A 20,040-nucleotide genomic window follows, 5' to 3' on the forward strand; every position below is an offset into this window, starting at 1 on the left:
GACAAAATTAAATCAAAGGATGGTTGTAGAAATTAATTTGATTTATTAATTTTTCATTATATACAATTTTCTCATTTTTTATTAGCCTTTTGGTCGTTGGGGTTGTAGATTTTGGGTCGGGTCAAAGCTTTTATATTGATATTTTATAGATTAAATTTTTGTAGAAGAGTAACAAAGAGTACACCAAATTTAGATTTTTAAAAAAAATTAGAAATGATATAATCAAATGATTTTTTCTCTATATATATCCTATTGACAATCAGTGTTCTTGCATTAGTGCAAAAAGTAAATCTAAATCTTAGGGCGCAACACTCATTTAGAATGGTATATACTCCAATCAAATTTTCTTCATATTTAAGATTCAAAGTTTAAATTTTTAATTAATGATAAAGTAGCTTCAAAACTGCACCACAATATATATCGATAATTTACCCCCAACTAATTGATATTGTTATTTATTAAATTTTACGGTGACACACAACAATTCAAACCCAAAAAACGTACGCCACCTTCTGTACGTGTGATTTTCAATCCACTTGAAGAATACAGCTGCAACAGTGTGGGGGTACAAACTACAAACCAAAATGTGCCCTAAAGGACAAACACACACACCAAATAGGATCAACATCTTGTCACCTCAACCAATCAAGTGATCACATTCATTTTATTTTTTTCCTTTTTCTCTTCTTGGATTTGCCACTTGATAGTTGAGATTTGGTAATCATTTTGTGTCCTACTAAATTCATGTTTGCACAATTTTGTAAATGAAATTATATTCATTTTATGTCTCATCTCGTTTGGAAACGTGATTGTCACGACCCAAATTTTGCAAGTCGTGATAGCACCTATGTTCCCAACCAATAGGTAAGCCAACCCAACATATTAACCCAACTAAACCAATAAATGAGTAAAAAAAGACTAACACTTAGCAAGAATCTCCAACATTGAGTTCCTTATAAGTACGAAATGCGGAAGATAAAATATATCACCCCAAGAATTGGTGTCTTAAATACAAGAGCTTCTAAAATTCGATGCAAGTCTGAAACTAAATGACAAATCTAATATAAGGGATATCCTGTTTTAATACTAATAACAGAATAAATAAAAGATAGAGGGAGATGTGGGCCATGAAACAGCCAAGCAGCTCACCACAACTCCAAGCTCGGACTCAAATTGCTCCACGAGATGTGCTTCTACTCGAAATCAAATCTGCACCACAAAGAGTGCAACAAGCGTAGTATGAGTACGAAACCACGTGTACCCAGTATGTCTCATTGACCGACAACGAAGAAGTAGTGACGGGAGTTATATAAGAAAATAAATTCTTAGATTGTACAAGTATATATATATATATATTACACTTACTATTTAAGTTTCATCAATAAAGGAAATCAACATTTAATATTTTCCAAACACCAAAAGAAACATATAGTCATCAAGAATGAATGATGGGATGAAATGCAATGCAATATGATGCCATGTAATGATATGTCTCAGAATACCCAGTACACATTCAACTGTATATACATGATACTCCTCGGAAATACATCGAGAGTTCATGACCCACGAGACTCGTGAGGTCCATATACCGACACGGACGATCTCCACGTGTTTGTGCGGACGATCTCAACGCACTATCATAATATCAAACAATTTGCGCACGACGGTCTCCACGTGCCTAAATTACAATCTTAACATCTCACCATCCCCAGCACGGACGATCTCCACGTGCCCAACTTATACTCAGTCTCATCTCTATGCATGTGCACAATATTGTTTCAATAGAGGGGATGATGATGCATCTCAATCAATCAATATGAATATAATACATAACCACCTCAATTATCTCAACTATACGGGTGAAGTAAATAAAACACAATCACACAAGGAATTCAAGTCAATAATATATCAGCTAATGCCCATATGCTTTGGCATTCTCAAATTTCAATCCACATTCTATAATAGAAATTTTCCGTTTTATAACACCGGTACTCGTACCAATGCCCGTTACACCATTGATACGAGACCACCATATTTTCCCCTTACCCCTTTGTCTATTTTTATTTTTAATCTTTAATTAGGAAAACGTCCTTCAACAAGTCTAACAAGTCTTAACATACCTTAGATGCCGAGCTTGTGCCACGAATCTTTTAAGATTTTTCCTTTCCTTTTCGCACGGTTTCGGAACGTTCCCAATCTACCAATTTTGCAATATTCGTAAGTAAGCAATTTTTTGTAGACATTCAATTTATTATATGTCTATCATAGACGCTAACATTCACTCATTTTTTTTCAACAAACTCCAAATCTTGATATATATTGGCATGCCAAATTTTTCATACTTGCTAAATTTCAAGCCAAGAAATAACTCTAACCTCTTCAAATGGACTAAAATTCAATGTTAGATCATATAAAATAACACCTAATAATTAATTATCAATCCCAATATATATTAAAAACTAGCATTTTAATATACGAATAAAACACGAACCAACTTCCCACCCATTGGCAGAAGTGGAACGCCCCTCCCCCCCTTTTCACGTTTTTTTTTTGCAGAAACTCATTTGTAAACAAGTGCCAATTTTCTAGAATATTTATCAAATTCCAATCATTGGCAATCATTGACAATGATTGGCTCAATCTTATTCCTACCATTCTGAAACTAACAATATATATAATAAATTCTTTTGATAAAATCACAGAAAACATTAACCTGCATCCATTCAACTATTCGACTTCGATCGATTTATATATATATATATATATATATATATATATATATATATATATATATATATATATATATATATATATATATATATATATATTTGAATACTAACCCAATTGCTAACAATGTAATATAATTTAGTAATCATCACCAACTTACCCATTATTTCTTATCACCCATTATCAATATAGCATAAAATAATAACATAATGCCAACCACTCCGACAATATATTACTATATATAGAATTGAAAAGAACGAATATCTCATATCTTTACCTGAACAATGGCTATGATTTTTCTCCCTCTCGCTGGTCGCCTGTGGTAAGGTTTCGCCTCCCCACTTTTCGTTTTCCTTTTCTTCTAAATAAGAAATTATTAACCGTGAAACTCCACTAACCTATTATCTAATTATTTATTTAATAAAAGTTTCATCAATTGGGTACTCATAGTTATCTAATAGTTAAAAAATACCCCTTTAAATTTTCAAAAGGAGTCAAACTAGTCCTAGTTCTCAAAACGACCTAGCGGGTCGTTACAGTGATACAAAATTATGATTTGAAATCACACTAATATGAAATTAAAATTTTATTTAGATATGTATAAATCACACCAAAATTGATAATTTGAATGGATAAAAAGTTATGGTTCATCGGTCGTAGGTTATTGGCTTAATTAACAGTTTTAATTTTTTTTATTATCGAGTTATCGATTTTTAACGATATAAAGTTTTTATTAATAGGTTAACCAATAGCCCGATACTAAATTAATAAATTTTATTTATATCATTCGGTATATAAAGTTCTTGACTTAGGATTTAGTTTCATATTTTTTATTTCTGGCAGTTTCAAGCTTTTAGTTATTTTACAAGGTGTTAGTGTTATTTTTTTTAATCAAGATACAATCTATCAACTCATGTTTATGGTTTATCTGGTTTGTCACTATGTTTCTAATTGATTTTCAATCATTTATTTTTTTGTGTCAAATCTTAACCAAATCAATAAGTCAATATGTTAATGGTTCTTAACGATTTAGCATGTCTACAGACTGATAACTGATAAGTCAAACCAATAAATTTCAAAATCGAACCGAACCGACCGATATGCAACCCTACAATCTCCTTTTTATATATAGAAATTCTACTCGTTGAAAATAATTACTTCTAAGGAATATAAAATAAATATTACATTATTATAATTCTCTATGAGATATAAGATTATTATTACAATATCACAAGGGTCGGGATATATATTACTAGGGCCAGGGTTCGTGACGATGCACGAATTGCATGCCCTAGCTAATTTATTTTGGTCAACGAAACAATGACATTTACGAACATAATTTTTTCTATCGCCTTGCGATCATTGGCAATTACTTGGTTATACTTGTGGAAAATTTGATCCATATTCAATTTATCATGACCAAAAATGGCTAACAAGTAAAGGTTCAGCCACAGATCTAAAGCTTTTTGCCATATCGTATTTCTCGTTATCACAAGAATTCCTTTGAATTTCTAAAGTTTTCAAGATATCAATAGTGAAAGATCTCTCCTTTTCAACTATATACATCACTTCTGATGGAGATGGATTGTATAAAGGAATATTGAATGAATCCACTTTTTCTTCATCTATTGATTCCTGTATATATTAATTATTTTATTTATGAACATTAACTTATATGTATACTATAGTGTAAAATAATATTATACTATTAGTTCACAAGCAATTTATATTATCAAATCACCTAATAAAGAAGTGAACAATGACTATGATTTTTCTCCCTCTCGCTGGTCGCCTGTGGTAAGGTTTCGCCTCCCCACTTTTCGTTTTCCTTTTCTTCTAAATAAGAAATTATTAACCGTGAAACTCCACTAACCTATTATCTAATTATTTATTTAATAAAAGTTTCATCAATTGGGTACTCATAGTTATCTAATAGTTTAAGAATACCCCCTTTAAATTTTCAAAAGGAGTCAAACTAGTCCTAGTTCTCAAAACGACCTAGCGGGTCGTTACATCACCTGCCACTTAAACAAATGTTCGTCCTCGAACGGAAAAAGAAAAGAGCTAACCTGGACGCTAAAAAAGATGAGGATATTTACTCCTCATGTCTGCCTCTGTCTCCCATGTAGCCTCCTCCACTGGACGATGCTTCCACTAAACCTTTACTGAAGCAATCTCTTTGGACCTTAGCTTCCGAATTTGCCTATCCATAATGGTGATTGGCTCTTCCTCAAAAGTCAAATTCTGATCAAGTAACACTGAATCCCATTGAATCACGTGATCACCACCCTGGTGATACTTCTTAAGCATTGAAATATGAAATACAGGATGGACATCTGACAACCCAGGTGGCAAAGCCAACTGATATGCCACCTCACCAATACGCTCCACAACCTCGAAAGGACCAATGTACCTTGGACTCAACTTGCCCTTCTTTCCAAATCTCATCACACCCTTCATGGGTGAAACCTTAAGTAGAACCCTCTCTCCAACCATAAACTCCAAATCACGAACCTTCCTATCTGCGTAACTCTTTTGCCTGCTCTGAGCCATGAGAAGTCTATCTTGGATCAACTTGACCTTGTCCAAGAACCATACAGAGCCTCAAATGGTGTCATCCCAATGCTCGAGTGATAACTATTATTGTAAGCAAACTCCGCTAGAGGCAAGAACTGGTCCCACTGACCACCAAAGTCAATCAGACATGCCCGCAACATATCCTCGAGAACCTGAATAGTCCGCTCAGATTGACCATCAGTCTGAAGGTGAAAGGCTGTACTAAGATCCACCCGAGTGCCCAACTCCTTCTGCATAGACCGCCAGAAATGAGATGTAAATTGAGTGCCACAATCTGAAATAATAAAAATAGGAACCCCATGCAAACGAACTATCTCTCGAATATAGATTTTGGCTAACTTCTCTGAATTATAGGTTGTCTGAACTGGTACAAAGTGTGCAGACTTAGTCAGTTGATCCACAATGACCCATATAGCATCAAACTTACACAAAGTACACGGCAATCCTACCACAAAGTCCATAGCAATACGCTCCCACTTCTACTCATGTATAGGCATCCTCTGTGTCACACCTCCAGGCTTTTGGTGTTCATACTTCACTTGCTGACAATTCAGATACTGGGATACAAAATCTACTATGTCCCTCTTCATACGACACCACCAATAGTGTTGCTTCAAGTCACGATACATCTTAGTAGCCCCCGAATGAATAGAGTACCTCGAATTATGAGCCTCCTCCATGATCAATCTGGTCAAATCACCTGTACGAGGAACACATATACGACCTTTAATCCTCAAAACTCCCTCACTATCAAGAATTGCAGCCCTGGCTTCTCCTTTTAAAACTTTGTCCCTAATCTTACATAAATCACCATCATCAAACTGTTGAGCTCGAATTCGCTCCAACAAGGATGACCTAGCCTCCATATAAGCCAACACCTTACCAGATTCTGAAATATCAAGTCTCACAAAGCTATTGGCCAGGGATTGGACATCCCTAGCTAGGGGACGCTCGCCAACCGGTAACATGTCTAGGCTACCCATACTTACCGCCTTCCGACTCAAGGCATCTACTACAACATTTGCTTTGCCTGGGTGATAAAGAATAGTCATATCATAGTCTTTGAGCAACTCCAACCATCTCCTCTGCCTCAAATTTAGATCCATTTGATTGAATATATACTGGAGACTACGATGATCCGTGAACACCTCACAATGCACACCATAAAGATAATGCCTCCAAATCTTTAATGCAAACACCACAGCCGCCAATTCTAAATCATGAATAGGGTAGTTCTTCTCATGAACCTTTAACTGCCTCGAAGCATAAGCTATCACCCTTCCCTTCTGCATCAACACACAACCAAGACCAACCCGAGAAGCATCACAATATACGACAAAACCCTCTCCCTCCACGGGTAGGGTCAAAATCGGAGCAGTAGTCAATAAAGTCTTGAGCTTTTGGAAACTAACCTCACATTCGTCAGACCACTGAAAAGTCACCTCCTTCTGTGTCAATCTAGTTAATGGAGATGCAATGGATGAGAAACCCTCAACAAACCGTCGATAATAACCTGCAAGGCCCAAGAAACTCCGAATCTCAGTAACTGAAGTAGGTCTGACCCAATCTCTAACCGCCTCAATCTTCTTAGGATCCACCATGATACCCTCCTTGGACACTACATGTCCCAAGAGTTCTACCGAACTAAGCCAAACTCACACTTTGAAAACTTTGCATAAAGCTTCTTCTCCTTTAGAATCCCAAGAACAATCCTCAAATGATGCTCATGCTTCTCCTTAGTGCGTGAGTATATCAATATATCATCTATGAAGACAATAACAAAGGAATCTAAATACGGTCTGAACACTCCATTCATTAAGTCCATAAAAGCGGCTGGGGCATTAGTCAGTCCGAAAGACATCACCAAAAATTCGTAATGACCATAACGTGTTCGAAAAACCGTCTTAGGGATATCCTCCGCCCTAAACTTCAGCTGATGATAGCCAGATCTCAAGTCAATTTTGGAGAAAACTGAAGCACCCTGCAACTGATCAAATAAATCATCAATACGAGGTATCGGATACTTATTTCTGATGGTTACCTTATTCAACTGCCGATAGTCAATACACATACGCATAGATCCATCCTTCTTCTTCACAAATAACACTGGAGCACCCCAAGGAGATACACTTGGTCTAATAAAACCTTTGCTCAACAAATCCTGCAGCTACTCCTTCAACTCTTTCAATTCAACTGGTGTCATAAGATAAGGAGGAATGGAAATAGGCCGAGTGCCTGGCTCCACATCAATACAAAAATCAATATCTCGATCTGGTGGAAGACCTGGCAAATCGGTCGGAAATACTTCTGAAAATTCACTCACTACTGGAATAGACTCAAGCATAAGAGTCTCAATACTAGTATCTCGAATGTGGGCCAAGTACGCCAAATATCCTCTCTGTACCAACTGACGAGCCTTAAGGAATGATATCACACCCTTAGAAGGATGACTAAGAGTACCTCTCCATTCTACTATAGGAATTCCAGGCATAGCTAAAGTGATGGTCTTGGCATGACAATTTAAAATTGCGTGGTAAGAAGATAACCAATCCATACCAAGAATCACATCAAAATCTATCATATCTAAGACCTTTAAATCTGCATGAGTGTCATACCCCATCAAAGTAACAGTACATAAACGATACACTTGATCTACAACTACAGAATCCCCGACAAGAGTAGAAACACGTATCGGCAAATCAAGAGACTCACACAATATATCCAGACTAGGAGCAAAATATGTAGACACATAAGAATAAGTAGAGCCTGGATCAAATAATACAGTAGCTGGTCGATGACAAACCGGGATAATACCTGTGATAACTGCATCTGAGGCTTCAGCCTCTGGCCTACCTGGAAAAGCATAACAGTGAGAACGACCTCCATCAGATTGTGAACCTCCACGACCACCACCTCGGCCAGAAGGAGAACCACCTCTACCTAAATGAGAACCGCCTCTACCATTCTGTGCACCACCCCTAGCTGGAGGTTGTGCAGCCCTGGAAGTCGAAACCTGAGAACCCTGATGTAAGCCACCACGTCTGGTCCTAGGGCAGTCTCTCACAAAGTGTCCCATATCACCACACTCAAAGCAACCCCTACGATACGCCGGCTGGTGAGAGGAACCGGAATGACCAGAATGCCCTCCACGAACTACAGGTCTAGAAGATGAACCCTGTGAAGTATGTATCGAGCTCGAAGAGTTATGCCCAGCGTAACCAGCCTCAGACGCTGGTATAGCAGCATGAATGGGTCTGCTGGACTGAGGGTGATAACCTCTGCCCAAGTAACCCCGACTCCTAGGCGGAGCACCACCATAATCACCTGAATAACGAGTCCTCTTTCCTTCTAGCTGCTCAAATCCCTCACGTCGAATCATCTCCAACTCCTTAGCAGCATCTACCACTTTCTGGAATGGAACACCAGAAATAGCAACCTGAGAAACTCCTAGACGGATCGGAATGATCAACCCCTTAACAAACCTCCTCACTCTCTCAGCCTCTGTGGGAAGTATCATCGAAGCATGCCTAGCCAAGGCATGAAATTTACCCTCATACTCTGCAACTGACATACCATTTTGCTGCAAACCCCTCTTGCGCTCCCTCTCACTGCGTGGAACAAATTTGGATAGAAATACCTGAGTAAACTCAGTCCAGGATAGTGGATGGGATCCAGCTGGCCTACTACTAATATAATCCCTCCACCACTGCTTAGCAGAGCCAGTCATCTGAAACACTGTGTAGTCAACTCCATGAGACTCGACTAATCCAAGATTATGCAACCTCTCATGACAACTAACTATGAATTCATATGCATCCTCAGCTAAGTCACCAGTATAAGTAGGAGGATTCATTAGTCTGAACCTCCCAAACATCTTTTGCTCATCAATAGTCATAGAAGGCCTGTTCACCAAATGTGATGTCATATCTGGAAACTCTATACTATCCAAACGAGGAGCTACAACGGCAGCTGGCTGAGTCCTGGGAGTCTGAGAATCTGGAGCAACTATCGGATCTGAAGTTTGACCTCCAACACGGGTCTGTGAGCCATCAGAAGTGACAGGCAAAGCTCCTACCTGGGCCATCCCCTCTAGGATTCCTGACATACGAGCCAAGGTATCTTGAAGCACTGGGGGACAATAGTACTGGTTGGAGCCTGAGCTGGCTCATCCCCCTCGACACGATCTTGCACATCCCCATGAATAACCTCTGCATCAGGAGGTACGACCCTATCACGACCCTGGGTAGCTACTGGTACTTGAACATCCACAGGTGCTGCAACACGGCCCCTACCCCAACCTCAAGCTCATCTCCTACCTCTACTTCGGACAGTGTTCCCAGAAGCAGGCGCAGGAATAGGATCCTGACCACCACTTGCCGATGTACGATTCCTCGCCATCTGAGAGAGAATGAAATATCAAGATTAGAATTTCTACAAGGTCAAGTGTGCACGATAATGAATAAAAGAACAGATTATTTCCTAAATGTCCTATAGCCTCTCGAAGATAGGTATGGACGTCTTCATACCGATCCGCAAGACTCTACTAGACATTGCTCTTGTACTCTTGAGACCGATGAACCTAGGGCTCTGATACCAAATTTGTCACGACCCAAATTTTGCGAGTCGTGATGGCACCTATGTTCCCAACCAATAGGTAAGCCAACCCAACATATTAACCCAACTAAACCAACAAATGAGTAAAAAAAGACCAACGCTTAGCAAGAATCTCCAACATTGAGTTCCTTATAAGTACGAAATGCGGAAGATAAAATATATCACCCCAAGAATTGGTGTCTTAAGTACAAGAGCTTCTAAAATTCGGTGCAAGTCTGAAACTAAATGACAAATCTAACATAAGGAATATCCTGTTTGAATACTAATAACAGAATAAATAAAAGATAGAGGGAGATGTGGTCCACGGAACAGCCAAGCAGCTCACCACAACTCCAAGCTCGGACTCAAATTGCTCCACGAGATGTGCTTCTACTCGGAATCGAATCTGCACCACAAAGAGTGCAACAAGCGTAGTATGAGTACGAAACCACGTGCACCCAGTATGTCTCATTGACCGACAACGAAGAAGTAGTGACGAGAGTTATATAAGAAAATAAATTCTTAGATTGTACAAGTATATATATATATATATATATATATATATATATATATATATATATATATATACACACTTACTATTTAAGTTTCATCAATAAAGGAAATCAACATTTATTGTGTCATCTAAGTCATTTTCATTTGAAAAAAATTCATATTATATGTGTCATTATTTGTTAACGGAAAACTATTCTGATTTTGCAAAATCAATTTCATTAGTGGCCAATAGCACGTAATTATTTTTTTAATAAGTAAAAAAAACTCAATTAAATAATGACATAAATGAATATTTTTTTTCAAACGAAAATGACTTAAGTGAGATAAATTTTTAACAAATAACACATATTTAAGACTTTCTTCCTATTATTATATTAGCATTAGAGATTGATACATACTTGAGAAAGCCAATGAAGACTATAAGAGGAGTGGACAAAGTGTAGGCTATTGGAAGGAAAAAGTCTAGTATAAAATGAACCAGCAACTCCTGTCACAAAGCAATTTGAAGGATCAAATAATGATCCATCTTCTCCCATATTTTGCTTCTTCAAACTTTGATGGAATGTTGGTAGCAATCGAAAAATGGTATTGAAATCATTGCTAGGAAGATCATTCAAGAAAACATGAAATTCCGGCGACTTATGACGTCCCTTCTTTTTTCTTTCTTTATCAATAGTTTGAATGAATTGAGAGACTGACAAAAAAGTGTTTGGTCCAGAAGAACAACCTAAATCCGCAATGCATATCGTTTCTCTTGAGGAAAGGTTGTTGTAGAGAGAAGATATGGCTTCATCTGTTATTGATTTCGTCATGAGGATCACCTTTTGCTGTAGCAATTCAAAAAAAAGGATATTGTTATTTACATAACTCAATGGAGTTCATAACAATTGTGGTAGGTCAAAATCTTAACTAAAATTGTTACTACTATAAGAATATTGTTGCTGAAAATTAGTATGAAAATTTGCTGGAAAATAAGTTTTCTTATAGCGTGTGTGACATATAGTACCTGAAGCAGAGAATTTTTGGCATAGCTAGCATCTCCCATTCCTCCATTCATGAGAAGAACTTTAGTGACCTCCATCTTTTATTTTATGTGTGTGTATCCACTTTTGGCTTAATATATTTTCAATTAGATTGTTTGGTGGGGGGCTATTAAATATTTTGGTACCACACTTTAACTTTATGTAATATCTATCACATTTATTTATCATGTTACTATAGCTAGCTAGCTACTACTCATTCTTATATCTAACCAATATTGATGACGTGAAAGACTTCTTCACTTATAAATAATGGTGCACGTTCCTTTGTGTTGGGTAGAAGATAATGAAAAATGTTAATTGAGATTAATAAAATATTTTAAGTCTTCAAATATATTTTATTATTTAAAAGAAAATATTTATATGTTAGAATGAATTAAGGTGTTCTTAATTAAATCTGAATTGGTTGAGTTGTACATATTTGGATATCAGGTAGGAGAGGACGTTCTAATTTTGGAACCTAAACGGCATGCGGAATTGGTGCAACCTCACGTTTATGGGTTGTTATATATATCTTGAAGGAGATAAGTTAAGAGATATACTACTGGATCGGTGTAGGTTATGTCACCGCATAGAGTTGAATCTCTGTTAGAGAAGTGATATAAGCACGCCTTAGCCTAAATATTTCTTATTCATTTTTGTCATTTTATTTCCAACCAAAAGGTCGTTGTCTATTACTTTATCTTCTTATGATGGATTGCGTGATACGAATGAGCTTGCTAATTTTATCTTCTTTCTTTTTCTTTAATTGAGGCATTTTAAACATGCATATATAGTAGACGTGCTAGATATTGGTCCACTTTGTAGAGCTTGTCTAGTGTGTATAGAATTAAGTGAAATAAAGTTTTGATTCATAAGATATGATTTAAGCATTTCTTTCTTAAGCCAATTTTTGACAAAATATTTGTTTTACCCTAACCTTTATCCTTATAAGTTAGCTGCCTTTTGAGCCTTTTAGCCTATTTCAATATTAGTCGCTTAAGTTATTTTTATATATATATGTTTGTTGATTAACTTTGCATTAATTTGATCTCGATATTCCTAATGCATAATTTTAAAGTTGAAAACTTGGAAGTAAAGGGAATAAGGAAGTGGAAACAATTGGAATTGGGATGACTAAGGGGTAAATCACATAAATATGCTATATTATTGAAATATTTATCATTTATAATAAAATAATTTTTTTAACTAAATATAACATTTTTTAATTAAGAAAATTATATAATATCTGCTTCTTTCGCAACCTTTTGCTTTTTCTTCTTTTAATTCTTCTACTTCTTCGACTTTGTCTTTCTTTCTTTTTACTCTTCTGCACCTTCATCTATTTTTGTTTTTTTTACTCTTCTATTTGTTTCTCTTATCTGATATCTTCATCTTGTTTGTTTTTTTAATTCTTGTTCTTCTTCTTTGAACTTTTCATCTAAATAACTATATTCTTTCAATCAGTTTTTGTCCATGTCACTATTTTTATCCAAAGACAAGATGAAAAGAGAAAAAAATATCAAAATTTTATTTAAATTCACGTTTTTATGCAGAAATTTCAAATTTTTTAAATTACAGAAGCAGAGTTCACCATTGATGATCGTTATAAAGCTTCAAATTTTGAATTTATTATTTGAATTTTACGAATTTGTGATAAGTTTGAATAGGTAGTTTCTACAAATAATTGAAAATGTCGGTTGGAGTTTATATATCAATTTTAAAAGAGTTCAATTAAGTTTATAATTGATTTTAGGTGAAATATTAGATTGAAATAAATTAAATATAGTATTAAAATTGTACTAAAGTTGAATTAGATAATACAATATTAATGCAAATTTAATTCATTTTAAAGTTTTTAATTTATTTGCTACTATTGGATACTTAGCTTGTTTAATTCATCATTGATATAACTTATCAATTTATAGATCATTGTCATGTCTTTTGTTAGTTACATTTTCCATTAATTCTTAATTCTCTCTTCTAATTCAACTTTCATACCATGTAATACAATTTTAATGCAAATTTAATTCATTTCATAGTTTTTTGATTTATTTGTTACTATTGGATACTTGTTTAATTCATTATTTCTATAAGTTTAATTCACTTTAAAGATCACTGTCTTGTCAGTCTTTAGTTGTGTTTTCATTCATTCTTAATTCTCTCTTCTTATTCAAATTTAATACAATGTAATATAATTCTAATGCAAATTTAATTCATTTTGCAGTTTTTATTTATTTATTGTTATTATTGGATATTTCTTTAATTTATTATTGATATAAGTTTAATTCACATAAATCATGATATTTCATTTGTTACATTTTTTTTATTTATGTTTAATTTTCTCTTTTGTCTCAACTTTAATATTTGTGTAATACATTTTTAAATACAAATTTATTTCATTTTGCAACTAAGTGATTGATTTGTTACTATTGGGTTACTTGTTTAATTCATTATTGATACAAGTTTTATTCAGTTTACATGCAATCAAAGAATGCTCTTTTGTTTTCTACATTCTTCATTCATATTTAATTATCTTTTAATAATTCAGTTTTAACATGTTTGTAATACATTTTTAATGAAGTTTAATTCATGTCTCTTCATTTGTTACGACTATATTACTTCTCTTCTAATAATTCAACTTTAATATATTTGTAATACATTTTTAATTAAAATTTAATTCATTTTGTAACTTTTTATGCCTCTTCATTTGTTACGATTATATTATTTGTCTAATTAACTATTGATATAAGTTTTATACAATATAAATCATTGACTATACTCGAAAACAAAGGGAAACAGAGCAATAGAAAAAAAGCAACAAAAAAGAAAGCAAGAAAAATAGGACAACAGAAAGAAAGGAAAAAGGTTTAAAAAATAGAGAAAGATAGAAAGAGACGGAGAAAAAGAGAAAGAATGAAAGAAAGGAGAAAATAAATTTAAAAAGCTATTATAAATGGTAATAATTAAAGAGTATATTTAAAAAATGATTATTTTTTAAAAGAATTACACTCATGTAATTAATAAACAAAGTCAATTGGTGCCCATGATTAGAAATTAAATTTGTTTTTTTTAGTTGATTCTATTGTTTTTGTCGTTTGATAGAGTGTATTAATTGGTGTATTTTTTTTATGCTTTGTGTAACTAATACTTGTTTTAATTATATACTCTATTATGTGTTAAGGAGTGCATTACTAATACCATGGATTTTTATGTATTAGTAATGCAAGGAGCTTTAATGCATGCATTAGCATAGTTAAAGACCTTATTGCCCTTCAAATTTTATTTTATTTTTTTTTATATTTTTTCACCAAAATTGTAAAGAATATCTTTGTGAATAAATATTTTTTATGTAATACATGTTATTTTTAATATATCAAATCAAACAATGCATAAGAAATAATCTACATATATTTAATGAAATATTAATACATGCATTTTTAATGTTAATATTACTGATATACTCTAATTAACGTTATTCTTATATATTCTATAAAAAGACGTTATTTTTAAAGTGTTTTGATGATCTAAATAGGAGTAATTCTATTTTATTTGTGTATTTAAGTGGGTGATATGTTTTCAGTGTCTAGTTAGTTGTTTGATGACAACAAAGGTTAATTAAGTAGGCATCTGGCCATGCGATATTATATCACGACATGGTATTGTGAGATGGATTAGCGTTTGGACATGTGATTTCACATTGATTCCATCTCATGAGATGTGATTCCATATTCTCCAAAAAGCATGATATGAAATTACATGATGATTCCATATCATGATTTGAGATATTTTAATACAAAAATTGATCCACAAGTTTAATTTTGTTAAAACAATTCCACATTTATATCTACTAACCATTTATTTCATATCTAAATAAAATTTATAATCACATTATTATTTTTTAAAATTTATTATTTTCACTAACATAAAATTTATTATTCTCACCAACATATAATCACTTTAACTCATACCAATATCTTAATGGTGCTTATCGATTTAGCATGTCTATAATTTGATAGCAAGTAAGTCTAATCGATAAATTTCAAAATGGGACTGAATCGACCAATACGACGCCCTATATTCTCCTTTCTTGGAAGATATATAGAAACTCTACTGGTTGAAAATAATTGTTTTTAAGGAATAGAAAATAAATATTACATTATCATAAATCTCTGTGAGACATAAGATTATTATTATAATATCGCAAGCGATTAAAATTTAATAATTGTAAAATAACAAATTAAAGGGGTCGGGATATATACAACTAGGGTCAGAGTTTGTGATGATGCATGAATTGCATGCCCTAGCTAGTTTATTTTGGTCAACGAAACAGTGACATTTACGAACATAATTTTTTCCATCGCCTTGCGATCGTTGGCAATTACTTGGTTATACTTGTGGAAAACTTGATCCATATTCAATTCATCATGACCAAAATAGCTAACAAGTAAAGGTTCAGCCACAGATCTAAAGCTTTTTGCCATATTGTATTTCTCGTCATCACAAGAATTCCTTTGAATTTCTGAAGTTTTCAAGATATCAATGGTGAAAGATCTCTCCTTTTCAACTATATACATCACTTCTGATGGAGATGGATTGTATAAAGGAATATTGAATGAATCCACTTTTTCTTCATCTATTGATTCCTGTATATATTAATTATTTTATTTATGAACATTAACTTATATGTATACTACAGTGTAAAATAATATTATACTATTAGTTCACAAGCAATTTATATTATCAAATCACCTAATAAAGAAGTGTGTTTTTTACAAGCTATTATACTAGGACAAAAAATATCTTAACTGATAAAAAATGATTTTAAAAATTGGAAGTTATTAATAATTAGAGATAATATAATTTCAATGATAATTCTTTTTTTTTATGACTGTGGTATCTAGGTTAACTTTTGTGCACTTCAACCAATTCTATAAAATACTTATACCACCTCTCATAAATACCAAATAATTTGGTCCACCAAGATAATTGTGGTTTCCAAGTCAAATTTCGTGCACCTTGATTAATTTAATGAGATACATGTCACCTCCTATCTGTGCACCTTGATTAACTCAAAGGGATGCCAACCACCTCTCACCAACAACAAATACTCCCTCCGTTCACTATTGTTTGTCATAGTTTCTATTTTTAGAGTTAAACTATAAGAACTTTGACTAACATTTTACCAAGTAACTTGGTCAACCAAGATAACTATGGTGTTCGAACCAAACTTCAATCAATTTCAGGGAATAAAAGTCACCTACTAATCGTGCACCTCTATTAACTCTATGGGATGCTTGCCAAACATATACCAAGTAACTAGCTTCATAAAGATGATTGTGGTGTCCGGACTAATTTTATTGATCTCGATTAATTTTATGAAATACATGTCACCTTCTACTCGTGCACCTCGATTAACTATATGTGATATCTGTCAACTCCTACCATCAACAAATATGATATAACCCCGTCCACCAAAGTTAGAACAAATAGAAAGAATCACCCAATATTTTTTTTATTACTATTAAATTTTAAATCTGAAATCTCAAAATTCTCAACCACTTACCCTGGATCAATGGTGCCCATTAATATTATTAAAGTATCTTTTTTCTTAATTTTTGTTTAATAAAAAAAAACACACACTTACCTGTGCAATCAGAAGCTTGAGCGTCGTAGCCAAAAGTTCCCACTCATAGGAACACCCTTGGCTGAAGCGATCTTCATTTTTTCTGCCCAACATGGTCAATACCATACGCCCATTTTCCATCAATTCTTCTGAGCGATACTTTAAAAATGTTACAAAATCTCTCTCAAATTGCTCATAATATGCTTTATGAACACTTGCTGGGCTTGTACTTGTTAGATAGATATTTCCCTTATTATTCTTTATTCCATCGGGAACCTATACAATTAATAACTGATATTTAAAAGATCGAAACATATGTATCATTTAAATCAATAAATAATGACTTATTTATGGTATTTCAGTTAAAAGTTATAAGTTTGGCTCATCTAAGTCATTTTCATTTGAAAAAAAATTCATATTATATGTGTCATTATTTGTTAACGGAAAACTATTCTGATTTTGCAAACTCAATTTCATTAGTGGCCAATAGCACGTAATTATTTTTTTTAATAAGTAAAAAAAACTCAATTAAATAATGACATAAATGAATATTTTTTTCAAATGAAAATGACTTAAGTGAGATTAATTTTTAACAAATAACACATATTTAAGACTTTCTTCCTATTATTATATTAGCATTAGAGATTGATACATACTTGAGAAAGCCAATGAAGACTATAAGAGGAGTGGACAAAGTGTAGGCTATTGGAAGGAAAAAGTCTAGTATAAAATGAACCAGCAACTCCTGTCACAAAGCAATTTGAAGGATCAAATAATGATCCATCTTCTCCCATATTTTGCTTCCTCAAACTTTGATGGAATGTTGGTAGCAATCGAAAAATGGTATTGAAATCATTGCTAGGAAGATCATTCAAGAAAACATGAAATTCCGGCGCCTTATGACGTCCCTTCTTTTTTCTTTCTTTATCAATAGTTTGAATGAATTGAGAGACTGACAAAAAAGTGTTTGGTCCAGAAGAACAACCTAAATCCGCAATGCATATTGTTTCTCTTGAGGAAAGGTTGTTGTAGAGAGAAGATATGGCTTCATCTGTTATTGATTTCGTCATGAGGATCACCTTTTGCTGTAGCAATTCAAAAAAAAGGACATTGTTATTTATGTAACTCACTGGAGTTCATAACAATTGTGGTAGGCCAAAATCTTAACTAAAACTGTTACTACTATAAGAATATTGTCGCTGAAAATTAGTATGAAAATTTGCTGGAAAATAAGTTTTCTTATAGCGTGTGTGACATATAGTACCTGAAAATATTGTCGCTGAAAATTAGTATGAAAATTTGCTGGAAAATAAGTTTTCTTATAGTGTGTGTGACATATAGTACCTGAAGCAGAGAATTTTTGGCATAGCTAGCATCTCCCATTCCTCCATTCATGTGAAGAACTCTAGTGACCTCCATCTTTTATTTTATGTGTGTGTATCCACTTTTGACTTAATATATTTTCAATTAGATTGTTTGGTGGGGGGCTATTAAATATGTTTGGTACCACACTTTAACTTTATGTAATATCTATCACATTTATCTATCATGTTACTATATCTAGCTAGATACTACTCATTTTAATATCTAACCAATATTGATGACGTGAAAGACTTCTTCACCTATAAATAGTGGTGCACGTTCCTTTGTGTTTAATAGGAGATGATAAAAAATGTTAATTGAGATTAATAAAATATTTTAAGTCTTCAAATATATTTTATTATTTAAAAGAAAATATTTATATATTAGAATGAATTAATGTGTTCTTAATTAAATCTGAATTGGTTGAGTTGTACATATTTGGATATCAGGAAGGAGAGGACATTCTAATTTTGGAACCTAAACGGCGTGCGGAATTGGTGCAACCTCACGTTTATGGGTTGTTGTATATATTTTGAAGGAGATAAGTCAAGAGATATACTACTGGATTGGTGTAGATTATGTCACCGCATAGACTTGAATCTCTGTTAGAGAAGTGATATATATGCCTTAGCCTAAATATTTCTTATTCGCTTTTGTTATTTTATTTTCGACCAAAGGCTGTTGGCTATTACATTATTTTTCTTATGATGGATTCTGTAATACCAATGAGCTTGCTAATTTTATTTTCTTTCTTTTTCTTCAATTGAGGCATTGTAAACATGCATATATAGTAGACGTGCTAGATATTGGTCCACTTTGTAGAGCTAATATTTTGATTTAAGTGAAACAAAGTTTTGATTCATAGGATATGATTTAAGCATTTCTTTCTTAAGCCAATTTTTGACAAAATATTTGTTTACCCTAACCTTTATGTTTACATCAATTATATATGTAGCTTTCCATTTTCAACTTTTCTCTTAAGCTCCCCCTTATATCTCCCCCTTTTATTTAAGGAATATGTATTGATTAAACATAAAACGAAAACTTTTTAGAAAAATGTCCAGCAGTGTAATTCATGCGCATTTTTTTAATCACAAATAAAATTAGGATACGTAGCACATGGACCTAGTTTACCAATAAAATTTAACTTCTCTATTTTTTAAAAAATGAAAAATATCTTCAAACCTTTATTTAATAATCACAAAAAGATTAAAAAAGAAAATTTCTCTCACCCCACCTAACCACCCTTTGATTTAAAGATTTTTTTTTTCAAATGTCAATATTTTAATATTTAAAAAGGGTAATTAGCAACACTTTCAATATTTAGTAAAAATGCCAAAATTTTAATTTGTTATATATCTTATTTATGTTTTTATAATTTATTTTTATTTAAAGAATAAAATTATATAATAACAAAAGGGAGAAAATCAATGGAGAGAATTTTTCAAAAAAAGGTAAAGATCACTTAATTTTCGCATCAGTTACATTATAAAACTCAAAATTTGTTTTTTTTCCTCCATAATCTTTATCTTTTTTTTTTATTAGTTTGTGTTCATTCCAATAGGTATGCCAAATGAATATATAGTTATTTAAGAAACACATTTGTATTCATATATTTTTTTC

At 33.1% G+C, this 20,040-nt stretch overlaps 3 protein-coding genes across 8 annotated transcripts; all 3 read right to left on the reverse strand.

Moving 5' to 3' along the window:
• Nucleotides 1–925: 925 nt before the first annotated feature.
• On the reverse strand, nt 926–9,409 carry LOC138348310 (uncharacterized). 5 transcript variants are annotated; one of them, XM_069297213.1, is made up of 3 exons: nt 8,119–9,409; nt 2,121–2,197; nt 926–1,209 (listed from the first exon to the last, which is right to left on the reverse strand). In XM_069297213.1, exons 1-2 carry the CDS (start codon nt 9,407–9,409, stop codon nt 2,151–2,153), a joined length of 1,338 nt encoding a protein of 445 aa, XP_069153314.1. In that variant the 3' UTR covers nt 926–1,209; nt 2,121–2,150. The 5 variants fall into 5 exon arrangements, with proteins under 5 accessions (XP_069153314.1, XP_069153313.1, XP_069153312.1 ...); XM_069297212.1 differs by having other exon boundaries at nt 4,797–9,409; XM_069297211.1 differs by having other exon boundaries at nt 3,005–9,409.
• Nucleotides 9,410–9,562: 153 nt separating this feature from the next.
• LOC138348311 (S-adenosyl-L-methionine:benzoic acid/salicylic acid carboxyl methyltransferase 3-like) lies at nt 9,563–15,287 on the reverse strand. Of its 2 annotated transcripts, XM_069297219.1 has the most exons (5): nt 11,417–15,287; nt 11,138–11,237; nt 10,809–10,897; nt 10,244–10,303; nt 9,563–9,702 (listed from the first exon to the last, which is right to left on the reverse strand). In XM_069297219.1, exons 1-5 carry the CDS (start codon nt 11,489–11,491, stop codon nt 9,610–9,612), a joined length of 417 nt encoding a protein of 138 aa, XP_069153320.1. In that variant the 5' UTR covers nt 11,492–15,287; the 3' UTR covers nt 9,563–9,609. The 2 variants fall into 2 exon arrangements, with proteins under 2 accessions (XP_069153320.1, XP_069153319.1); XM_069297218.1 differs by having other exon boundaries at nt 10,809–11,237; nt 11,417–15,141.
• A 259-nt stretch (nt 15,288–15,546) lies between these two features.
• Nucleotides 15,547–18,556, reverse strand: LOC101251669 (S-adenosyl-L-methionine:benzoic acid/salicylic acid carboxyl methyltransferase 2-like). Its single transcript, XM_069297217.1, has 4 exons — nt 18,400–18,556; nt 17,712–18,140; nt 17,077–17,331; nt 15,547–16,075 (listed from the first exon to the last, which is right to left on the reverse strand). The coding sequence occupies exons 1-4, from the start codon at nt 18,472–18,474 to the stop codon at nt 15,737–15,739; spliced, it is 1,098 nt and encodes a 365-aa protein (XP_069153318.1). The 5' UTR covers nt 18,475–18,556; the 3' UTR covers nt 15,547–15,736.
• Between the last annotated feature and the right edge of the window lie 1,484 nt (nt 18,557–20,040).

This window comes from Solanum lycopersicum, chromosome 4 (genome assembly GCF_036512215.1).
Source record: "Solanum lycopersicum chromosome 4, SLM_r2.1".
NCBI lineage: Eukaryota > Viridiplantae > Streptophyta > Magnoliopsida > Solanales > Solanaceae > Solanum > Solanum lycopersicum.